Below are 20,376 nucleotides of genomic sequence, written 5' to 3'. Positions count from 1 at the left end.
TTAAATGGCCAAGAACATTTTCTGGTTATTACGAGTTGTTTATTATATAAATGCATCAATCCAAAAAGCAGGAGTCCTAAGTATGTAGTCTTACTAAAAGTTGCAATACTTAAAGTCCCAGTGGGGCGTAGAAGCAGGTTAACAGACAGTTCCAACCTCGGGGGCAATAACTTACTAACAAGGAATCCCAGCCACGGGGGGAAGGCAGATTGACAAGGGCTCCCAGCCAGAAGGAAAAGGCAGATTCCTGGCCCAGAGTCCCATTTCGAGCAGCGCTCTCTGCAGCAGTGGCCGCAGCAGCAAAGGCTTCAGCTGTAACAGCGGCAGCAGCAGCTGCACCCCCCAAGTGGTGATACCTGACAAAGTCCTGGCCACGGCCCCCTGGCCACGGCTCCCTGGCAGAGCCCCGTTGTCTCTTGTTGTAGATGGCAGGAGGATGGATCCGTCATTGAAGAATCGATGAGTCGATGCCATTGCCCCCGAAACAGGATTTTTATCCATGAACCATAAATGCATATTCATATCCTTATCTATAGGTTTTCCAATTAAATAAGAACACAATTCTAAAACATTCTTTCTACACCAATCTAAACTTAATTTTGAAAGTATGTAAAACTGGGAAGGATGGTATCAATCCTTACACAAAGGCGTATAGCATATCTATTAACATAAAAGGTTCTATCATATAACGTGTCTATTAACGTAAAAGGTTCTATCTCACTCATGTAAAAATTGTACCTTTTCTGTCTAGTTCTGTGAGCGATGTTTTTGTTATGTCTAAAGCCAAATCACCAGGCCTTAGGGCTCTGGGCTCTGTGCTAGTGACGCACGCCCTCAGTCACCGGTGTCCCACTGGCTCCAGGGGGCACAGCCGTGCTGTGCCAGGAGTGGGGAACTGCCCTGGCATTAGCCTTGCCACGGGCAGAACCTTAGAGCCACCAGCTCTAGGACCCTGTGCCAGGCGGCATTGAGGACCAGGTAAAGGAGGAGACGGAGGCTCTCGGTCTGAGGTTCCAGCAGGGTAGGTTTATTGCTGAAGGGTTCAGGAGCTGAGGAGAGCTGCCAGCAGGAGTGAACACGGTTTTTAAACAGGGGTGGAACAGTGGGTGGACACAACAGCATGACCAATCAGAATTCAACAGGGCAGGAGTGCAGGGAGGGACTTTCAAAGCCCACAACCAAGGGTGGTAGAGGGGGTGGATACAATTTGAACTGACTAATAGGGCTTCGAGGATTAGGGGAATAGCAGGGAGGGGGCACGGCAAGGGGTTGGGACAACCAGGGCTTGACAGAGAGGGTTCTGGAGGAGGGGGTAGGATTACCTTGCTAGATAGAAAAAGGGAGGGAACGACCTTAGGGCTGAACCAGCTCCGGGAAGAACGGTGGGGAACTCAGGTACAAACCACTGGGAGAAACATGCACCACAACATGCTAGCCAGCAAATTCTTAAGGCACTTAGAGTCTGTTTACTTAAAACTAAAGTCTAAGCTACATATTTATGTGGTTTAATATATTTTAATTTCTCTAAAGGCTTTAACTCAATCCCTGTATCTTTCTCCCGCCCTGGAGAACCCGGGGGGGGGGGGGGGGGGGTGCACTTCAACATCTCCTTGTTGATTCATGTAGACTCCCTTAATAGCTTTGTTAATTTTTTGTTGAGTGCATTGGAGCAAACAAGGCATCATGATTCGCTTAAATGTGCAATCCCATTTTTAGAAATTTTTTCATCCATGATGTCAAATTCCCTCCATCAAACAGGCTATCTAACCAAGTCCCATTGATAAAAACAGGGCAGGAGGCCTTTCCTCTTTTTTAACACCCTTATTGGAATCAGCTCGGGGTGGGGGCCCGACGGGTCGCGCGCACACCGCCGCTGCTCCCAGAAGCGACTCGGAGGAGGAGGTGTGCAGCTCTTCCCACTGGAGTGCAATGCAGGCAGAGCCGGGACTTCTGTCCTCGCGGGAACACCCGGAGTCGCTGTTGGCTCGAAAGTCCAGGGGTGTCTCTCTGGGTCAGTCTCATGCTGGTCATGGCGGGGAGGGCAAAGCTGGGGGATGATGCCCCTCTTTCCCGACTGCAACATGTGCTCTTTGGTTTTCTATTTCAAGCATTGGCTCGTTGTCTGTCGGGTTTTCTGTCAGGAAGGTGTTGTGCCGGTGGCTGATTTGCATTCACGTCCTGTCACCATCCTGGGGAGCAGCAGGGCCTGACCGTGACTGGACGGAAAGGGAAACACTTACAGGGGGTTACCGGGGACACTGAACTGCCAACACAGAACACTGAACTGACAACCTGGAACACAGCAACATGGAATACTGAACCACAACTTCTGTCATTTCTGGGGTAGGGCTTATTTATCTCACCATCATTAACTCCAATTTTTGATACGCCTTCCTTAAGTTGTTGTATGCTTTTGCGGATAGATTCTGAGTGATCAGACAAATTCATACAACACATTCCCTCAAAACCTTCACATCCATGTCCCTGTGCTAATAAAAGAAAAATTGCAGCCCTTTTTTACAAAATTGCGTGCCTGTTACTTAATGCAAGAGAAGTAAAATTGAACTCCTTACTCAGCCAACGCCCCAATTTACATCGGGTGTTAACAGAGTAAGTTTTCCAATGCTACGTGGTCCACCTACAATATGTGCTGGGATAGCAGGCTAAGTTCTGTCATCACAAATAAAAATACTTGTCATGGCAATTGATAGGAAATGTTACTGATTGCAGACTGCACTAAAGCAGTATGATTACATCAAAAGCTCTGATTTTTATATATATCATGATAGGGAGAAATATCTTTAACCAAAGCTTGATTTTTTTCCCGTGTAATTAAATTTGGCACAAAAGGTCATTTTCACGGAACCAAAGATTTCTAATTTTTAAGGTTCGAGAGATGCCTTGGGAAGGTGAGGAACCCACCAATCCCACTCATCTACTGGGGTCCAAGATCCTATATAGCTGTTTCTATATATATACACCTTGCATGGCTTCATCAATTTCTTTTGGAATTGGCCAGTTGTCCACTGGTATACCAACTAAACTGGTGGAAAATGGTTTTTCTGGGGTTGTGTAAGACAAACATAGTATCTAAACCTTAAGCATTAGCTAAAGCTACCCAAACATTTGTTCTAGGTTGACTAATGGGTAAATCTGTGCTACTAAAAGCAAGCAAAGCAAAAGAGCAAAAGCATACAATTGATCCCCACGCTGACCAACAGAAGGTTCTACATTACTACTGATTCCCACACTAAATCCCAAAGTTCACAGTCTCCAATGGCTGAAGCACACGACAGCAGGTGCAAGCTGGAGTCTCTGCACAGTTCACGTCTGTGTGCTCTCTTCTTTGCCTGCAGAGTGGTCAGTGTTTTTCTGTGCTTGATATATCCTTCACATTCTTTGTTGGAATAATTCACCTGGGTTCTAAATCTGCAGAAATGGAAGCAAGCCCCTTTGCCCCAAGTTAATAGAGAAAGTGGACCTTCAATTTGTCCCGTCTCTGGATTTCTGAGCTAAAGGATTTTCTTTTAATTTTCCCTGTGTACCAATGTACAATTGGACTTAAAGATATATCCACTGACAGATGGATATTTTGTATTTCTCAAAAAATGAGTATTTGATAAGATTTGTTTACTATAAACACAAGCTCTTCAATCCTCATGAGTTGACTGCTCCTGTAGATACAGGGGGTTGCACCAGCTGATAGACTGCACATGTATTTATGTTTGCTTTAACTTGGTACCTGGAAATACAAACATTGCATAAGTGCATAGGTACTCTGAAAAAATGTATGACTCTTAAGAACTGATAGCAATCAGGAAAAATTCAGGTATAACAATTAAGAATATTTCAGATGAAAAGCGTAATTAATGGTTGTTAACGATAACACGTGTGAAATCGGATAATTATTAATTACTAAAATATTGCACTATCATCTCAGAGTCTGCAAACAGCTTATAGAATCTTTTTCCAGTGAGGACCAGGACACCCTTTCCCTGGCAAGGTGCTCAAGTGCACTCCAAAAATCGGTCCAGCTGTCTTACTTGTAAGGTCAAATTGCCAAGTGAAAGTGACTTGAATTTATTTTTGATGCAAAAAACATCGGAGCTTGTTGGCAGAACATCCATCCAGACAAAGTGAAGGGTCTGGCCAGGACTCAAGCTCTAAACTGGAGTGATGTCCCTTAATACATTTCTTAAAACAAGGCTCTTAACAATCGACGTTATAAAATGCTTAAACAGTTAAAAAATAAAAGGAAGGATCTTGAAGTTCACATGTCTTTTGGATAATTAGAAAAAGGATATTCAAGCATATTAAAAAATCAGCTGTAAGTTAGGAAAATTAACAAATTTACATTATATAATTAATACATAAACACTAATCATCTTAGGAAGTTGAAATAACACCTTTCTAAACTATCATATACTTATGACCTACAAAAAACCCCACTAAAACAGCTTACGACGTGGATTTGTGAAATTGTAACAAGCAATAAAACCTTTCATGAAACCAAGGATGTGGTAAACTGCATCTTCTTCCATCCCCAAACAGGTGTTTACCAATATTTCATCACAGCTGTTTCGGTCAAAGTGTCTTCTCTCTAAAAATAATTAAACTTTGCAAATAAGATGAGCATATTTTAACAGAGCTTCAGGTAATTCTAAAATCAAACAGTGCTTAATATGAATAAATTTTGACAGAGTTTTAAATTATATGAAAGAATTTTTAAATTATATGAGCTAATAAAAGTTACATGTAATAAAACCTTAAATTAATAGGATATAGACTTAATATCATCTAAATTCTATAAAAATTAAACTTGTCGAAACTTAAAAATAACCTGAATTTAACAGGGCCCAAACTTAACAGAACTTAAAACAACATAATTTAACTGACCAATACTTAGCCTATACTTAAACCAAACCACATAGAAATTAATCTTGACAGAATATTAAAATATAACTTAACTCAGACATAAATATACTAAGTGACTCCAAGTAAAATTTCACTCTACTTTACTCCCCATTGCGATAAGTTTCTGTACAATGAAGGGGCGAATAGCTGCTTCAGGTCCTTTAACTGTAATCGTGCATCTACTTTGTAGACATCCGGTGACTCCCCCAGTTTCTGTAGGAGGATCTAAAGGTGTCACCAAAGTCCAGCCCCTTGGCCAGCACAGATGAGAAATCACTGTTACCTGCGCTCCTGAATCCAGGAGACCTGTAACTCTGATTGTTTTGTTAATATAGATCAGACTACAAGTTAGGTATTGTTCTGTTTGGTAGTGGCTACTTTCCCTACGACCGGACTGAAGGAGCCTGGAAGGGATGCTAGACAGAGGTTTGGAGTGGCACTGCTTGGCATGGTGTCTTTTCTTTTTACATCTTGGACAGCAGAAAGGTGGGTTTGAGTTTTGTGCTGGCTCTGTGCAAAACTTTGATATGTGTCCAGGCTTCCCACATCGGAAACACAGTCTCTTGTCATTCTGTGATGTCTTGTTGTTTTGCTGAAGTGCTGAGCTGAGAACTTCAAGGGCTTTTACTGATTTTTCACCCCTTGCTTCTGCTTGAGGTGTTACCTTTAGAGCAGCAATAGTTTTTGTAATATATGGTGAAATTTCTTTTTCTCTACAAACCTAGATCATTTGATGTATAGAAGGCTGTGGATCATGCAAGGCTCTAATTATTTGTTTACTTTCTTCACTAGTATTAACAAAGGCAAAATTTTGAAGCAGATAAAGACATGCCAGGTCATCCTTGCATTGTCTCTCTATTGCATCTATCAGGCGATCTACGAATGTAAGAAATGGCTCTGATGTTCCTTGCTTTATTTCTGTATAAGTCCTTTCAGGGATTCCCACCAGCTGAGTCAACAGCAGAGCTTTGCAAACAGCATTTTCAATGTATTCATGATTCGGTGGTTCCCACCTTGATTGACACCCCCTCTGGCATCGGTAACTGGCAAAGCTAAAAGTGATCCTTCAGCCAAATTAAAGTCCTTGTCTTTGATTGCTTGGTGTCTGACTGCTGCCCAGTCTGTTAGAGACAGATGCTGAGTCCTTCTCGGAGGGTGCCTTGACTCAGGCAGAGCTGGGCGGTGTACCTGGTCAGGGGACAGAAAGTCTCTTTCCCAGTTTGAGTCTGCTATATCTGAGATAGATGAATCCGAATCATTGTCCGAAACAATATCACTGGTGCCTCCCCTCTGATCCATAACAGCCCTCTGGTGTCTTCCATCAATGCCTTGTCCTGGTGTCCCGTCATGTTCCCTCCTCATCCCCCTCCTTGTTGACACGTTATTGTTGTGGTCCATGTCCAGTGCTGGGGTTGGGAGGGTGGGAGCAGCCCAGGGGGTGTGAGGAGACACTTTGGGTGATGTGGAGGGCGATGACAACCGCAGGCACAGTCAGCAGGATGGCGTGGTGTCTGCAGGATGGCGTGGTGTCGGCAGGATGGCGTGGTGTCAGCAGGATGGCGTGGTGTCGGCAGCATGGCGTGGTGTCGGCAGCATGGCGTGGTGTCGGCAGGATGGCGTGGCGTCGGCAGCATGGCGTGGTGTCGGCAGCATGGCGTGGTGTCGGCAGCATGGCGTGGTGTCGGCAGCATGGCGTGGTGTCGGCAGCATGGCGTGGTGTCGGCAGGATGGCGTGGTTCAGCGCTGGGGTGACGTGAATCGGATGTGCTGGGCCCCTTCCACGTTCAGGGGGATTCACGTGGCGCGACAACGGCGGCACTGACGCTGCTGAAGATGTTTTTGGCTCCGAGGCACGGTACGGGCTGGGTGGTGGGTCGGGGCGCACAGCAACTTCCGCACGGTCCCTTGTGTGCTGAGCATGGGCGGTGGCTTCCAGGGGTGTCCCCATTAACAGTGGATTTTATTCATAAACCATAAATGCATATTCATATCCTTATCTATGGGTTTTCCAATTAACTAAGAACACAAATCTAAAACATTCTTTCTACACCAGTCTAAACCTAATTTTGAAAGTACATAAAACTACAAAAAACTGCGAAGGATGGTATCAATCCTTACACAAAAACCTACGCATATAGCATCTCTATTAATGTAAAAGGTTGTATCTCATTCACGTAAAAATTGTACCTCTTCTATCTAGTACTGTGAGCGATGTTTTTGTTATGTCTAAAGCCAAGTTACCAGGCCTTAGGGCTCTGGGCTACCTAGCAAATTCTTAAGGCACTTAGAGTCTGTTTACTTACAACTGAAGTCTAAACTTCTACTTCATATTTACATGGCTTAATATATTTTAATTTCTCTAAAGACTTTAATTCAACCCCTGTATCCTTCTGTCCCCCTGGGGAACCCAGTGGGGCATGCACTACATCTCCTCTCTAATCCCCAGGATGGAGCCGGGGTAGGTCGGGCTGGGGCAGCTCTGGGCTCTTGGCCCGGCCTGGGCGCCCCCCCCCTCAAATTTCCCTGGTGGCTTAGAGGGGTCCCTGCACTTTTTGGGGATCGCTGGGTGCCGTGCTGGGGTTCAGGTGTCTCCCAGGGAGTCTGAGAGTGGGGTGACATAGGGGGGACACATGGGGCTCCCCATTCTCGATCCATCCCAGGACGGTTCTGCCTCCATCGCCAATCATGGTCCACCCACAGGGTGCCCCCAGGTCCCTCCCCACTGCCCCCCATAACTGGGACTGGGTCTAACTAGGAAGCTTTACTGGGAACACTGGGAGCAGCCGGGCAGGGACAGAGTGACAGCGGGGCTGGGGGGACACACGACCCCCCAAAAATCAGCGCGGGGACAGAGTGGGGGGCCCGGCCGGGCCCGAGGCCACGGGGAGGGGCAGTGGCTGCCGGCGGCTCAGGAGCTCTGTGGGCAGAGAAAAGGGGGTGACACCGGGCTGGGGGCCCCAGGGGGAGCACACACGCTCCGGCCATGGGGGGCCACCAGCCCCGGGACCCCCCCTCACCTTCTTGCGCAGGTAGAAGCCCAGCCCCAGCGCCAGGAACACCGAGCCCAACATGAAGCCCCCAATCCCCGTCAGCATCTTGCTGCGGGTGGCGTCCAGCGGCATCTCTGGAGGGGCCGTGGGGCTCAGAACCCCCCAAAACCTCTCACAGAAACCCCGAGTCCCTCCAAGTTCCCTCCTGCTTTCCCCCAGCCCACCCAGGAGCCCCTGAAACCTCCTCCCAATCCCTTCCCGGCCTCCCCACCACCCACCAAAGCCCCTCCTGTCCCTCTCGGCATCCCACAACCCCCTCCCACTTGCCTCCCAGGACCTCCAAACCCTCTCCCAGTCCCTTCCCAGCCCCTCCAGGACTCTCCCACACCCCTCCCAGTCCCTTCCCAGCACAACCAACCTCAGCCCGAGCCCCGCTTTCCCATCGCCCAGCTCCTCCCAGCCCCTCCAGCCTCACTCCGATCCCTCCCAGTTCCACCCAGCACCCCCAAACTCCCTCCCGGCACCCACCAGCACCCCCGCAACCCCATCCCATCCTCCCCAGCATCCTCCAAACTCCTGCCCAGCCCTTCCACAGCCCCCCAGCCCCTCTCCCACTTCCCACCGGCCTCTCCCCAGCTCCCTCCCAGTCACTCCCAGCACATCCCAGTGCCTCTGCCAGCCCGGCCAGTGGCTCCCCCGTAGCCCAGTGCCGGCTCAGGGGCTGCTCCAGGCTGACGTGCTCCACCTGGCACGTGTAGGTGAGCCCGCGCCGGGGCGGCGTTTGCAGCAGCACCAGCAGCTGGTGGGTCCAGTCCCCGTTGGGGACCACGTCGGTGGCCACCACGTGTCCCGACAGCTCCTGCTGGCCCTGGAACCACCTCACCTGGATGTGGGCAGGGTAGAAATCCATCACGGAGCACAGCAGGCCTCTGGGGCCGGCCTGGGAGCTGGAGGGCAGCAGCGAGATGGAAACGCTGGGGGGCACTGGGAGAGAGCGGAGACACACTGGGATCAGCTGAAGAGAACTGGGAGAGAGAGGGGAGGGGCGGTGTGGGCTTGGGATAGACTGGGAAGGACTGGGAGGGACTGGGAATGAAGTGCGCGGCGCTGGGAAGCCGAGTCCAGCGCGGGGCACTCGGTTCTGAGAGTCTGCCTGGCAACTGGTGAGTCATCAGAGAGACGCGCTCTCATTGGCTGAGAGGCGTCATCTCCACGCGGGGCCGGGATGAACGCGCGGGGGAACACTGGGATGGACTGGGATGGACTGGGAGACCACGGGTTTCACTGGGATGGACAGGAGTCCCCGGGGACGGTCCCAAGGAGGGCTGACGCCTCTGGGGTGATTCGCAGGGAGGTTTTGAGGAACTCCAGGGTCATTGCCAGGGCAGGGCCCCGGGGGACACGCTCTGCCCTACGCTCACCTTTGCGCTCCACGCTGAACGGGGCACAAATCATGTAGTTCTGCCGGCAGCAACTGTCCCCAAAACCCCGTATGTATTCCATCCATTTCGGGTCGCTGTTCCATGCCGGGCCCACTTCTCCCCCCAGGGCGTGTAGCCCACGAAGCACCCCAAGTCGCTGTCGAATATCGCGTTCTGCTCCCGGTTGTAGATGTGACGAACCTCACTTTCTCCGTGCCGTTAATGAAGTGACACTCGGCCTTATGCACCTCCTGGAACACCCCTGAGTGTGCAGGACACAGGTCAGGGGGTGCCCCCCCAGCACCCCCAGAGCTCCGGGGGCCACCCCGGATCCCCACTCTGCACCCCTGTGCCCCACGGCCGCCATGGGACCCTCCTGCCCGCGCTGCCGCTTCCTCTTTCCCACCCTTCCCCCACTTCCCCTTTCACACCCTCTCCCTTCCCCTCCCACCTCCAGCCACGCCGCAAATCTATTTTGGGGTCCCGCTCCGCTTTTTTTGCGCTTTTCCCGCCTTTCCCAACATTTTAAACACAATCCCCCCAATTTCCAGCCCTCTCCCGCTCAGTTTTCGTGTCCCACCCTCCCCTTTTCCCCTTTTTCCCACCCTCTCCCAGCCCTCCCTCACCTTCCCCCGACCCTCAGCCCATGACGCTCTTCCTTTCGGGGGTCCCCTACTCCTCCTCCCCCGGCTCCATTCCGGGCTCCCCCCTTTGCCCCCTTCTCCCCCCCGCCCCACCGCCTCCCGCCCCTCGCTCACCCGACAGCCCCGCGCCCGCAGCCGGGGGCGCTCCCAGCACCACCAGTGCCACCAGTCCGGCCCCAGCTGCCGCCACTCGCCCCATGGCCAGCGCCGGCCAGGGGCCGCCAGCCCCAAAGCAGCCGCGCTGCCCGGGGAGCACCAGCCCGGACACAGCGCGGGCTCAGCAGCAGCAAAGCCGCGCGCTCTGATTGGCCGAGAGCACTTTTGGGAGCCGATTTTCCCCAGGCTCTACCCGGCCAGTGATGAGGCCCAAAAACACCAACTCGCGCTCTCATTGGCTGCAGCGCGCCCCGCCCGTGTTGGGATTGGCTGAGCGGGTTCCGGGCCGCCGCAGCCCCGCCCCGGGTTTTTTTGGGTGGTTTTGGGGGTTTTTGGGCACGGCGGAGCCCCGGGCTGCGGGGCAGGTGGGAGCTCAGGTGTGGCCAGAAATGTGTCGGCAGGTGCGGCGCGGGATGTGGGCGGTGCCCGTGGCCAGGGCTGAGGCCGGCCCGGTGCCGGGCACCCACCAAAGCCGCTCTGTCCCTGCCCCCGCAGCCGCGCGGGGCACAGCAAATGGCACCCCGCATCACCGAGGGCCCTGACACCGCCCGTGTCACAAAGGGCCACACCCGGCCCCCAACAGCAGAGGGACAGACTGGAAGCGCCCGGAGCAGCCCCGGCCTTGTGGCCTTGTAGCCCGTGCCGTGCCCAGAGCCCCGGGAGGCTTTGGCCACGGTGCCCCCGACAGCCCCAGCCCCGCCCCGCAGAGCCCTGGGGCTGCAGCCCGGGCTGACCCTGCGGGCCCCCAGAGATGCCGCCGGACGCTGCCCACAGCAAGGTGCTGACGGGGATCGGGGCCTTCGGGTTGGGCTTGGTCTTCCCGGCACTGGGGCTGGGCTTCTACCTGCGCAAGAAGGTGAGGCGGGCTCCTTGGGGTCGTGTCCACCCTCCCCCGCAGCGTGTGTGCTCCCCCCGGGGCCCCCAGCCCGGTGTCACCCCCTTTTCTCTGCCCACAGAGCTCCTGAGCCGCCGGCGGCCGCTGCCCCTCCCTGTGGCCTCGGGCCCGGCTGGGACCCCCCACTCTGTCCTCATGATGATTTGGGGGGGGGTCGTGTGTCCCTCCAAGCCCTGCTGTCCCTCTGTCCCCGCCCAGCTGCTCCCAGTGTTCCCAATAAAGCTTCCCAGTTCGCCCCAATCCCAGGGAGCAGCTGAAGCAGCTGCTCCAGAACCTCCACCAGGGTCTCCCAGCACAGCCAGAGCCGCTGGGCCTGGGGTCCCCAAAGCCCTCAGCAAGCCCCAAGGCCCTCCCAGGAACACTCAACTCCCTCAAACCCAGCATCCCCCACAGCCCCTGCAAGTTTCCCCCATGGCACCAGCCATGGCCATGTCCCCACATGTCACTGGCCACGTCTCACTCTTGTATTTTGTGTCCAACATCCCCCTAAACAGGGTTTTTTTCCTTTTCAAAGTTCTGTGCCAGGGTTCAAAAGAAAAGCAGAACTTGCAGCTCGGCCTTAGAAGCTGTTGATTCATTTCTTACCTTAAAGTTCAGTGTGCCACCTTACACCAGGCTTAACGCGCTGAAAGACGTCACTGCCAAGAACACAAGACCTGCTGTCCAAGGTCTCTTAAAGATTTCTAATCCAATTAACTCTTAAAATGTACTATATGTACAATTTTGTACCAATAATTGCTACCAATTCTAGACACGCAATTTTCTACATCACCTACATTCTACCGATGTCTTCGTGCCGCCAGAACAGCAGAAGATGGAGCAGAAGAACTAAAGACACCATCCAAAATTCTCCATCTTGCTTCTATCTACTTCCATTCTAAAAACCCAAAACTACAAATTTTCACCCTGTGACAAACTAAACTACTATCTAATTTATTTTATATTGTTTTCATTTCATCCATAAGTGTTGGCAGTTTTTCCCATGGACTAAGGTCAAAGGCAAGGGTCCCAGACACCCCAGGGCAGTTTGAGGGGTTTTCCCCGTGCCCTGGACTCCAACATCCCACCATGTCCTCACCCATGGCTGTCACCCCAACATGTTTCCATCCCTGTCATTGTCCCCCACGTCTCCATCTGTGCCTATGTCTCCTCAAGTCTCCATGAATGGCCACATCCCCACCACGTCCATGTGTCCCCATGTCGCTCTCCATGTCCATGTCCCCCCATCACCCGCCAGATGTCTTAGTTCAATATCTTTTTTACCCCAGTTGGATATTTTAAAGGGATGAAGAGAAACGAAAAGCAAATCAAGGCCAGAAGAAAAGGATTTCCCTGGTCCATGCCAGCTGAGGATCCACGTGCTTGAGTGGGAGGGAAGAACCTTTTTTGGAGGGATTTCCACCCCACTGTCTCCAAAATCTTGGTCTTGGCCCAATTCAACATTTGGCTGCAGAAGACACCCTTGGGCAATAGAAAATCAAAATTCTGGAATCCCTGAGGTTAGAAAAGACCTCCAAGACCATCCAGTATTCCTTGATGCCACCAGAAGATAGGATTGAACTTCTGGGGTTGAAAGTCAACAAATCTGCTCTCCCCAAGGAATTCCCAGTGTCGGTCTGTGTCACAATGGATGTTCCTGCCCCTGCATTCACCCAGGCACCCACAGGGAGACAGGAAGATGTGGATCCCCCGCAGCCAGGTGTCTTCCCAACAGTGATCACCAGGACCACAGGTGACCAGGGCTCTGCCCAACACGGGTCACTGGGGATCATCCAACACCGATCCTCCCATGGGGGATGGAGCTGGAGCAGCGCACAAAGCTCTTCCCGCACTCGGGGCACTCGCAGGGCTTCCCTTCTGGTGCCTCTGTTGGTGTTTGGTCAAGTGAGAGCTCCTGGAGAATCTCTTCCCACACTCAGGACACTCGTAAAGCCTCTCCCCGGTGTGGATGCGCCGGTGGACAGTGAGGTGTGAGTTTTGCTTGAAACCCTTCCCGCAGTCGGGGCAGCGGAAGGGCCTCTCCTCCGTGTGAATCCGCTGATGTACGAGGAGAGTGGAGCTGGTCTGAAACCTCTTCCCACACTCAAGACACTCGTAGGGCCTCTCTCCAATGTGGATACGTCGGTGCTTGATGAGGTGTGAGTTTTGCTTGAAGCCCTTCCCGCAGTTGGGGCAGCGGAAGGGCCTCTCCTCTCGGTGAATCCGCTGATGTACGAGGAGATCAGAGCTGGTCTGAAACCTCTTCCCACACTCAGGACACTCGTAGGGCCTCTCCCCTGTGTGGATGCGCTGGTGTTTTTTCAGGATGGACTTCCATCCAAAGCTCTTCCCACATTCCAAGCAGGTGTAGGGCCCTTCCCCAGTGTGGATCACCTGGTGCTGGATCAGGGCCGAACTTTCTCTGAAGCTCTTCCCACATTCCGCACACTTGTAGGGCTTTTCCCCAGTATGGATCATCTGGTGTTTCCTCAGGCCAGAGCTGTGCCTGAAGCTGTTCCCACACTCCCGACAGTTAAAGGTCCGTTCCCCAGTGTGGACCCTCTTGTGCCGGATCAGGCTGGAGCTGTGGTTGAAGCTCTTCCCACATTCCCCACACTCGTAGGGCCGTTCGCCAGTGTGGATCACCTGGTGCTGGATCAGGGCAGAGCTGTAGCTGAAACCCTTCCCACATTCCAGGCACTTGTGGGGCTTCTCCCCTCCATGAGGCTTCTCCACCAGCTCTGAGCTCCGGCTGGATCTCCGGCCGCCCTCCTGGCACAGGGGAGGTCTTTCCTCCTCGCAGCTCCCTGGGCTGGGTTTGCAGCCCCTCCTCCTGCAGGATCTCCGGGGCTTTTCCTCCTTCTCCATATGGACACTCCTTGGGAACGACAAATCCTGGTTTGGGGAGAAAACAAGAGGAGAGTGCTTTAGGCTGGGGGTTTCTCCTTGCCCAAGTTCATCTCAGGAAGTCATTGCTACCTCGTGTCTGTAAGAACCTCCAAAACACCAAGATTCAGCGCACAAGTCCTCCAAATGTCAAGATACAGATCAAAAACTCCACAAATACTGTACTTTACACCAAACTTTCTCCAAAATATAAAGATGCAGCCCCTTGCAATAAACCGAGACACCAACATTTAGGCCCAATAATACTCAGAAAAACCAAGATTCACTCCCACGAAAATGATGAAGACCTGTAAACAGGGAACCCCCATGAAAGGAAGAAAGGAAAGTGTCTTTAGAAACAGATGCTGCGAATCTGCTTGGGGATAGGGCCAGGCACTTGGACATAAGGAAGGGACAGAAGAAGCCATCACTTCCACAAAATGTTACTAACTGACCACACAGACTGCTGCTCAGCCAAGGTCCTGCTAAATCCATGAACATTGAGAAGAAGAACAAGGACTTAATAGAGATATGAACATCGTTACCTATACAGAAGTGGAGTGCATATTAAGGGGGGTATGTAGTAGGTGGATTGGGAAGTCTGTACCTCCCAATACTTCAGCCAATGGGGAAAAGGAGAGGGAGATGCAGCCAGGAAAATTAGGATGGAAAGGAGACTGTGTGCTCCAACAGCTGTAGAGATCCCATGGGAAATATCCCATAGCTTCTCCCTTTTTCTATAAATGAAATTACTTTTACAAGACTCCTCTGTCTTCTTTGTGGACACAAACCCCTGGTGATGTCAATTTTTCCACACACCTTGGGGCTCCTCTGGAATTCCTTCCACCGTCCGGGGCGGCGGGCAGTGAGTGGAGCTGAAGGTGCCTCACCCAGTTTGGGTGATCGGCTCCCTGGGGTGACGGCGGCACCGGGGGTTTGACTGGGGACCCGAGAGTGTCCAGGAGACAGATCAGCAGTGACACATCAGGGGGGTCTGTGAAGAGTCGGCAGGGAGAGAGCACTGAAAATCTCATCAGTGAGGACACTGGGATCTTCAGGGAGTGAACATGGCAGGGCATCCATGGAGGGTGGAAAAGGGAAAGCCAGGAAGGCGTCCTGGCAAAAGGGATGATGATCCCGAAATATGTCTGAAGGGTCCCTTTGGAGAATGTTGAGGCAGTCTGCACATTCTCATTAATTACTCCCAGAGGTAATTAAGGACATGGACACCCAGCAAGGCAATAAAGGAAGTCCAGAAGGGATTTAGACAAGTGGGGATGGATGGCGTTGGTGTGCTGGGAAGGCACTGGGTGAAGGGGAGTGTGCAGGAATATGGTTAATGCAAGAAGCAGCAGGAGGAATCTCTGCAGTAAAAATAAGGATGATGGAAAAGAGGAGGAAGAGAAAAATACTGAGGACTGGGACATTTTTCAGCAGGGTCTTATCCTCTAAATTTGCCAGCTGCTGCAGATCCTTTGAACCCCCGGTTTCCAGGAGAGGAAAACAAGGAGGTCAGGATCCCAGGGGGGTTCTCCGTGCTGGGGAGCGGCAGCAGCGGGCGCAGAGGTGCGGCACCGGGAGCACGGGCTGGGGGCCTGTGGGGAGCTGTGGGGCAGCCGGGGCTCAGCAGGAAGGAAGGAACAGCTGGGAAATGTGGATTACTCAGGGAAGGATCGAGATTCTCCTTTAAGGATTTTGTTTGGGTCGCTGGAGAAAGGAATGACTCTGCAGAAAGCTCAGCAGCTGTCAGAGGAGGAGCACCCACAGGCACTCAGGGGGGCTGCAGGAGCGGCACAAGAAGCCCCTGGAGCCCTTGGGCACAAAGGCACAGCAGGTGAAGGCAAGAAGGGAGGAGGAAAAGGCCAAGCTGGAGGCAAAGGCCATGGCAGAGTTTCTACAGCCCCTGAGGGATGAACCCCAGCGCCCAAGGGGGCCCCAGCACCGAGGGGACGGGCTCGGCCACAAGCACCTGGCACAGGCATTGCCCTCCTCGGCGGGGGAGAGCCCACCCAAACAGCCCCTGGCAAGGAAGCAGGGTTCCATCTGCAGGCCACAAGGACACTGCAGGCACACACGGCAGCACCCTCAGCAGGAGCAAGTCCACCCCTGCATGGACATGGATTCCTGGGGCTGCCAGAGCTCCCATTCCACCAGGGACCCACCACACTGCAGCCCTTGACAACATTCAGGCTGGGGCTGCATCCACACGAGGCCTTTCCTCATACACACAGGGGCCTCTCCATCCACTCTGGATCTTAGACCTAAGGGGGGAAAATCCCAAAAATGTCTTTGATTATTCAGGGGACAAGTGGGAAAGATGTGTTTTAGTCAACCACTATCGGCAGATGTGGGGGATGGGTTTGAAATGCAGGAATTTTTATTTGCTCCTAATTGTGATTGTAATTTAATGGGGAGGTATTTGATGGCTATATTGGAAATGCAAATCAATATTGTAAAAGGTGAAATACAGGCTAGTTCTCTTGTACCTTTGTGTCAAATGTCTGGCAAGGCCTGTGCTGAAGTGAACCCACAAGTGTGGGCAGCCCCAGGGAAAGAGGGAAAATCAGATACCCAGCCTCTCCAAATTACTCTGAAGCAACCAGGACAAGTGATGTCTAAAAGCAATCCCGTGTTCCAAGGGAGGGAAGGAAGGGCTTACAGCCTGATATTGAATCCCTGTAATGCAGGATGTGGATGACGTGCTTCAGTCAGGAGGTCAAGAAGTGGTAGAAGAAGCCTCTGTGAATTGGCTCAATTTTCAGGCTAAAAAGCACCATGGAGTATTTGAAAAAAAAAAAAAAAACCCCAAAAAACCAAAAAAAAAAGCGCAAAAGTTCGAGAAAAAAGTTAAATATTTGGGACATATTTTGACTGAAGGTTTGTGGTGTATGGACCCACAGAGGGTCCAGAGAATCTCAGAAGTAATGTTACCCAGGACTAAAATGGAGCTGGGACAACTCTGAGGATTAATGGGGAATTGAAGGACCTGGATTGAGGATTCTCTGTTCTACTCAGAACATTGTATGACTTTTTAACCCCAGACAGCCTCAATTTTGCGGTATGGACATGAGAAAGAGAACTTGAGAAAATGAAAAAACAAAATGATTGATGCCCCAGCCATGGCTCTCCCAGACTCCCAAAAGGAATTGGAATTGTCTGTGGATGTTCAACAGGCCACGACTGACCCCGCACTAAAGGCACCGGAGCAGCAGCCAGGGCTCCACAGCGGGGGAAGCCCCTGTGCCTGCCCACAGATCCTCTGCTGGAATCGTCTGCCTGGGCACCTCCTGGGGCATCTCCACACACTGGGGACCAAGCCTTGCTGCCACTGCTGGAGCTTCAGTGGTTTCTGTGCCTGCACTCGCCACAGGGCTGGGGAAGACAAGGGGAGAATTCCACTCTGGGTCTCAATCACACTCACACACTGGGCTGGAAGGGATTACATTGTGGGAAAACATACCGGCTTTAAATTTAGGGGGTTTTGAATTTCTCCACTCAGGCTTGGTTTGCCTTTGCCCTGGGGAAAGGAATTTTAGAAGATTTTTTTAAAAGGGATGTTACACCACTCAACAGAGATGAGTTTAACATCTCAACAGACTGGGAATAGCCCAAAAGACACCCACAGAGATAACGACCAGCAACAAAACATCAACGACCATCAGCAAACAGCAACCAACATCTACCCCAGACACTGCCCCTGGAATAGCTGGAGACACCTGGTCTGGAAAAGGCTGGTAAGGAAATCCAGGAATGCCGACCTAATTAACAGCAGAGGCAAAGAAATCCAGCTCCAATAGGAAACCAAATACTGAGAACTTCACAACTTGGAAGCAATGAATATCAAACCCATGGATTTCTATGGGTTCAGACTGTTTAAGGTTTAGGGAAAATCCAGTAAAACTCACGTGTCATGGAATGATTTTCTCTGCACACCCAGGCTATGTGTGGATGAAATGATTTGTGTTGCACATCCTGGCCAAAATGAAGTAATGCCTTGACTCTCTAACACTAAAAATCTTGCTGGAGAATTTTCGTTTTTCTCGCAGTTTCAGTGAAAGGATTACACCATTGGAACATTTTCGGTAATAATCCTACTTTTATGTGGTCAGTTAGATTTGACCAGGGGTGTGAGAAACAATTTTTAGTCCTAGGAGCAGTAGAAGAAATTTGATTGTTTTGGGATGTTTTTTGTGTATGTTTGTGTGAGGCTCTTAGTGATGGCAAAACTTCGGTTTGGGTTTTTCGATGTTCATCTTTAGGCTGCATTTTGCAAAACTAGAAGAGCTTTGAAGGTGACCCTTTTCCCATAAACAGTTAAAAGAATGTTGTTAGAAACAAATAAACAAATGACAGACTCTGGGGGGACCACATGTGAGTCATCCAAAGGCTGCTCTGGAAGAGAAGCTTCCTTCCAGGCAGCCAGGAGAGGAGCTTTAGAAATGCAAATTAACACTGCTGGGGAAAAGTGTGGACAATGCACCAGGCTCTACTTGCCCGGGGGAGGAATTGGGCTCATTCCCTCTGTCCCTCACCCCAAGCTCTGCCTGCTGGCACAGATGGAATTGGCACAGCCAAAGGCAGAGCCCACAGGGAGGAGATCTGACTCTGCAACACAAATTGCTTCAGCTGCAAAGGGAAACAGCAAATGGAGAATGTTGTGAAAACTTCACTAAAAGAAGTGGAGGGGAATCATCCCTCTCCCCACTCCAACATGTGCTCTCACTGTCTGTGTCACACAGGGAGCATTAGACCACTGGGGTGTTTGTGCTACCACAAGTTCAGAGAAATCACTTGGGAATCCAAGTGTGTGAGGATTTAATTAGAGAAAAGACAAAAATTGATACAGCACTGGCTGGACAGAGCACCCAAAAATGGGGAAAAGATGAACGGCCATCAGAACAAATCCTGCAACACCATGGACCAGCCCCTGGGAACCCGAACCAATTCAGATCAGGAGCCAGAGAACCCACTGATCATTTCAATGGCAGAATTAGATTACAAGATGTCCACAAAATAATAACCAACCAGACACATCCAGCTCCTCAGCCTGGCCCACCAATCCACTCAAAGAATGCAACATCTCACCGTGGGATGGGATCAGATTATCTATTAGCAGAAGGAGGAGGACAGGGTGGAAAATTAAATGACTCAAGCTGCTGTTGACAAACAGATGATAACTGAAAAGTGGTGAAACAGATAACAAAGGAAATAAGAAAGCAGATCATGTGCCGGTCGAAATGTGGAAAGGATGGGAATGGGACAAAAGGACAGGGAATGAGGGCACTTACAATAATCCCAAAACCAAAGAGGACCCAGCAAGGAAAAACAGAGTCAATCTGCTTGGAGACAGGGACAGGGACTTGGAGATAAGGAAGGAACGGGAGAAACCATCAGATTGAGAAAATGTTACTCATTGACAAGGACTGCAGCCAAGATCCTGCGAAAATTCCTGAACACGGAGAAGAAGAACAAAGACTGAACAGAGCCGTGAATATCGGATGTTATAGAAAAGGGGGGGCATATTAACGAGGACATGCTGGAGGCGGATCGGGAAGTCAGAAGTTTCCAAGGACCTTCACCACTGGATAAAGGGACAGGGAGATGCAGAAGGGAAAATCAGGATAAAAAGGAGGCCGTGTACGACAACAACTGGAGAGACCCCACGGCAAATGCCGCACGGCCTCTCCCTTTGTTCAAGAATAAAGTCACTTTTACAGGACTCCTCGGTCTCCTCTGGGGACACAAACCTCTGGCGACGGGAATTTTCCCGCACAGCCCCGGGGACAGGGCGGCCACCTCCGTCCTACCCGCAGGAAGCGGGACGAGGCAGCGCTGCTCCGGCACCGGCTCCTGCCGAGGCAGCGGCGGGAAGGAGACCGCGGGCAGCCGCTCCCGCAGCGCCCTCAGGCCACGGGGAACACGGCGCCGACACGGCACAAGGAACCCGCCAGAGCCCCCTGCCGCCCCCTCCGCCCGCAGCCGGCCCCGAGCCCCGGCAGAACCGAGCGCGGCTCCCACCCGCGCTGGGGCCGCCTCCGAGCTCCGCCGCCGCCTCACCGGGCTCCGGCCGCTGCCGCCGCTCCCGGGCCCGCACACACGCTCCGCCAATGGCGCCTCTGCCGGTCAACGGCAGCCCGGGGGGCGGCCCCGGGGCCGGGCTTGGCCCCGCTCGGCCCAATCAGCGCGCGAGATTCTGGAGTGAGGCCACAATTCGCCAATGGCAGCGAGCCAGGGGCGGGCTCTGTGCACGGCCCACACCCGCCCCGCGCTCTCAGGCCCCGCCCCCGGGCTGTGTGAGGGGAAAGGCGCATGGGAAATGGAGTCCTGGAGGATCAATCTGGGCCCCGAGGGGTTGAAGCCGGCTCCAAAACGGTCACTGTGGCCCTGGCAGGGTGAATTCTACCCCTTGGGGGAGGATGCCCCCGAGGTTACCCCCAGCAGGCACCGGAGGGTCTGGGGTATTTGTGGAGCTTGGGGGACTCTGGGCGGGG

At 52.0% G+C, this 20,376-nt stretch overlaps 1 protein-coding gene and 1 pseudogene across 1 annotated transcript; both read right to left on the bottom strand.

Annotated features, from left to right (window-relative positions):
* Positions 1 to 7,795: 7,795 nt before the first annotated feature.
* LOC136303365 (class II histocompatibility antigen, B-L beta chain-like) lies at positions 7,796 to 10,228 on the bottom strand. Its single transcript, XM_066207056.1, is given in 7 exon segments — positions 7,796 to 7,831; positions 7,932 to 8,039; positions 8,608 to 8,888; positions 9,326 to 9,430; positions 9,433 to 9,519; positions 9,522 to 9,587; positions 10,084 to 10,228. Coding segments are annotated over 7 exon segments (741 nt in total). The 5' UTR covers positions 10,169 to 10,228; the 3' UTR covers positions 7,796 to 7,822.
* A 1,484-nt stretch (positions 10,229 to 11,712) lies between these two features.
* On the bottom strand, positions 11,713 to 19,999 carry LOC136303328 (zinc finger protein 135-like; annotated as a pseudogene).
* Positions 20,000 to 20,376: the final 377 nt, after the last annotated feature.

Source organism: Chamaea fasciata, unplaced genomic scaffold, assembly GCF_029207755.1.
Source record: "Chamaea fasciata isolate MVZ Bird 193981 ecotype frontalis unplaced genomic scaffold, bChaFas1.0.hap1 SCAF_32, whole genome shotgun sequence".
Lineage (NCBI taxonomy): Eukaryota > Metazoa > Chordata > Aves > Passeriformes > Sylviidae > Chamaea > Chamaea fasciata.
This window is presented reverse-complemented; position numbering and strand designations above follow the sequence as displayed.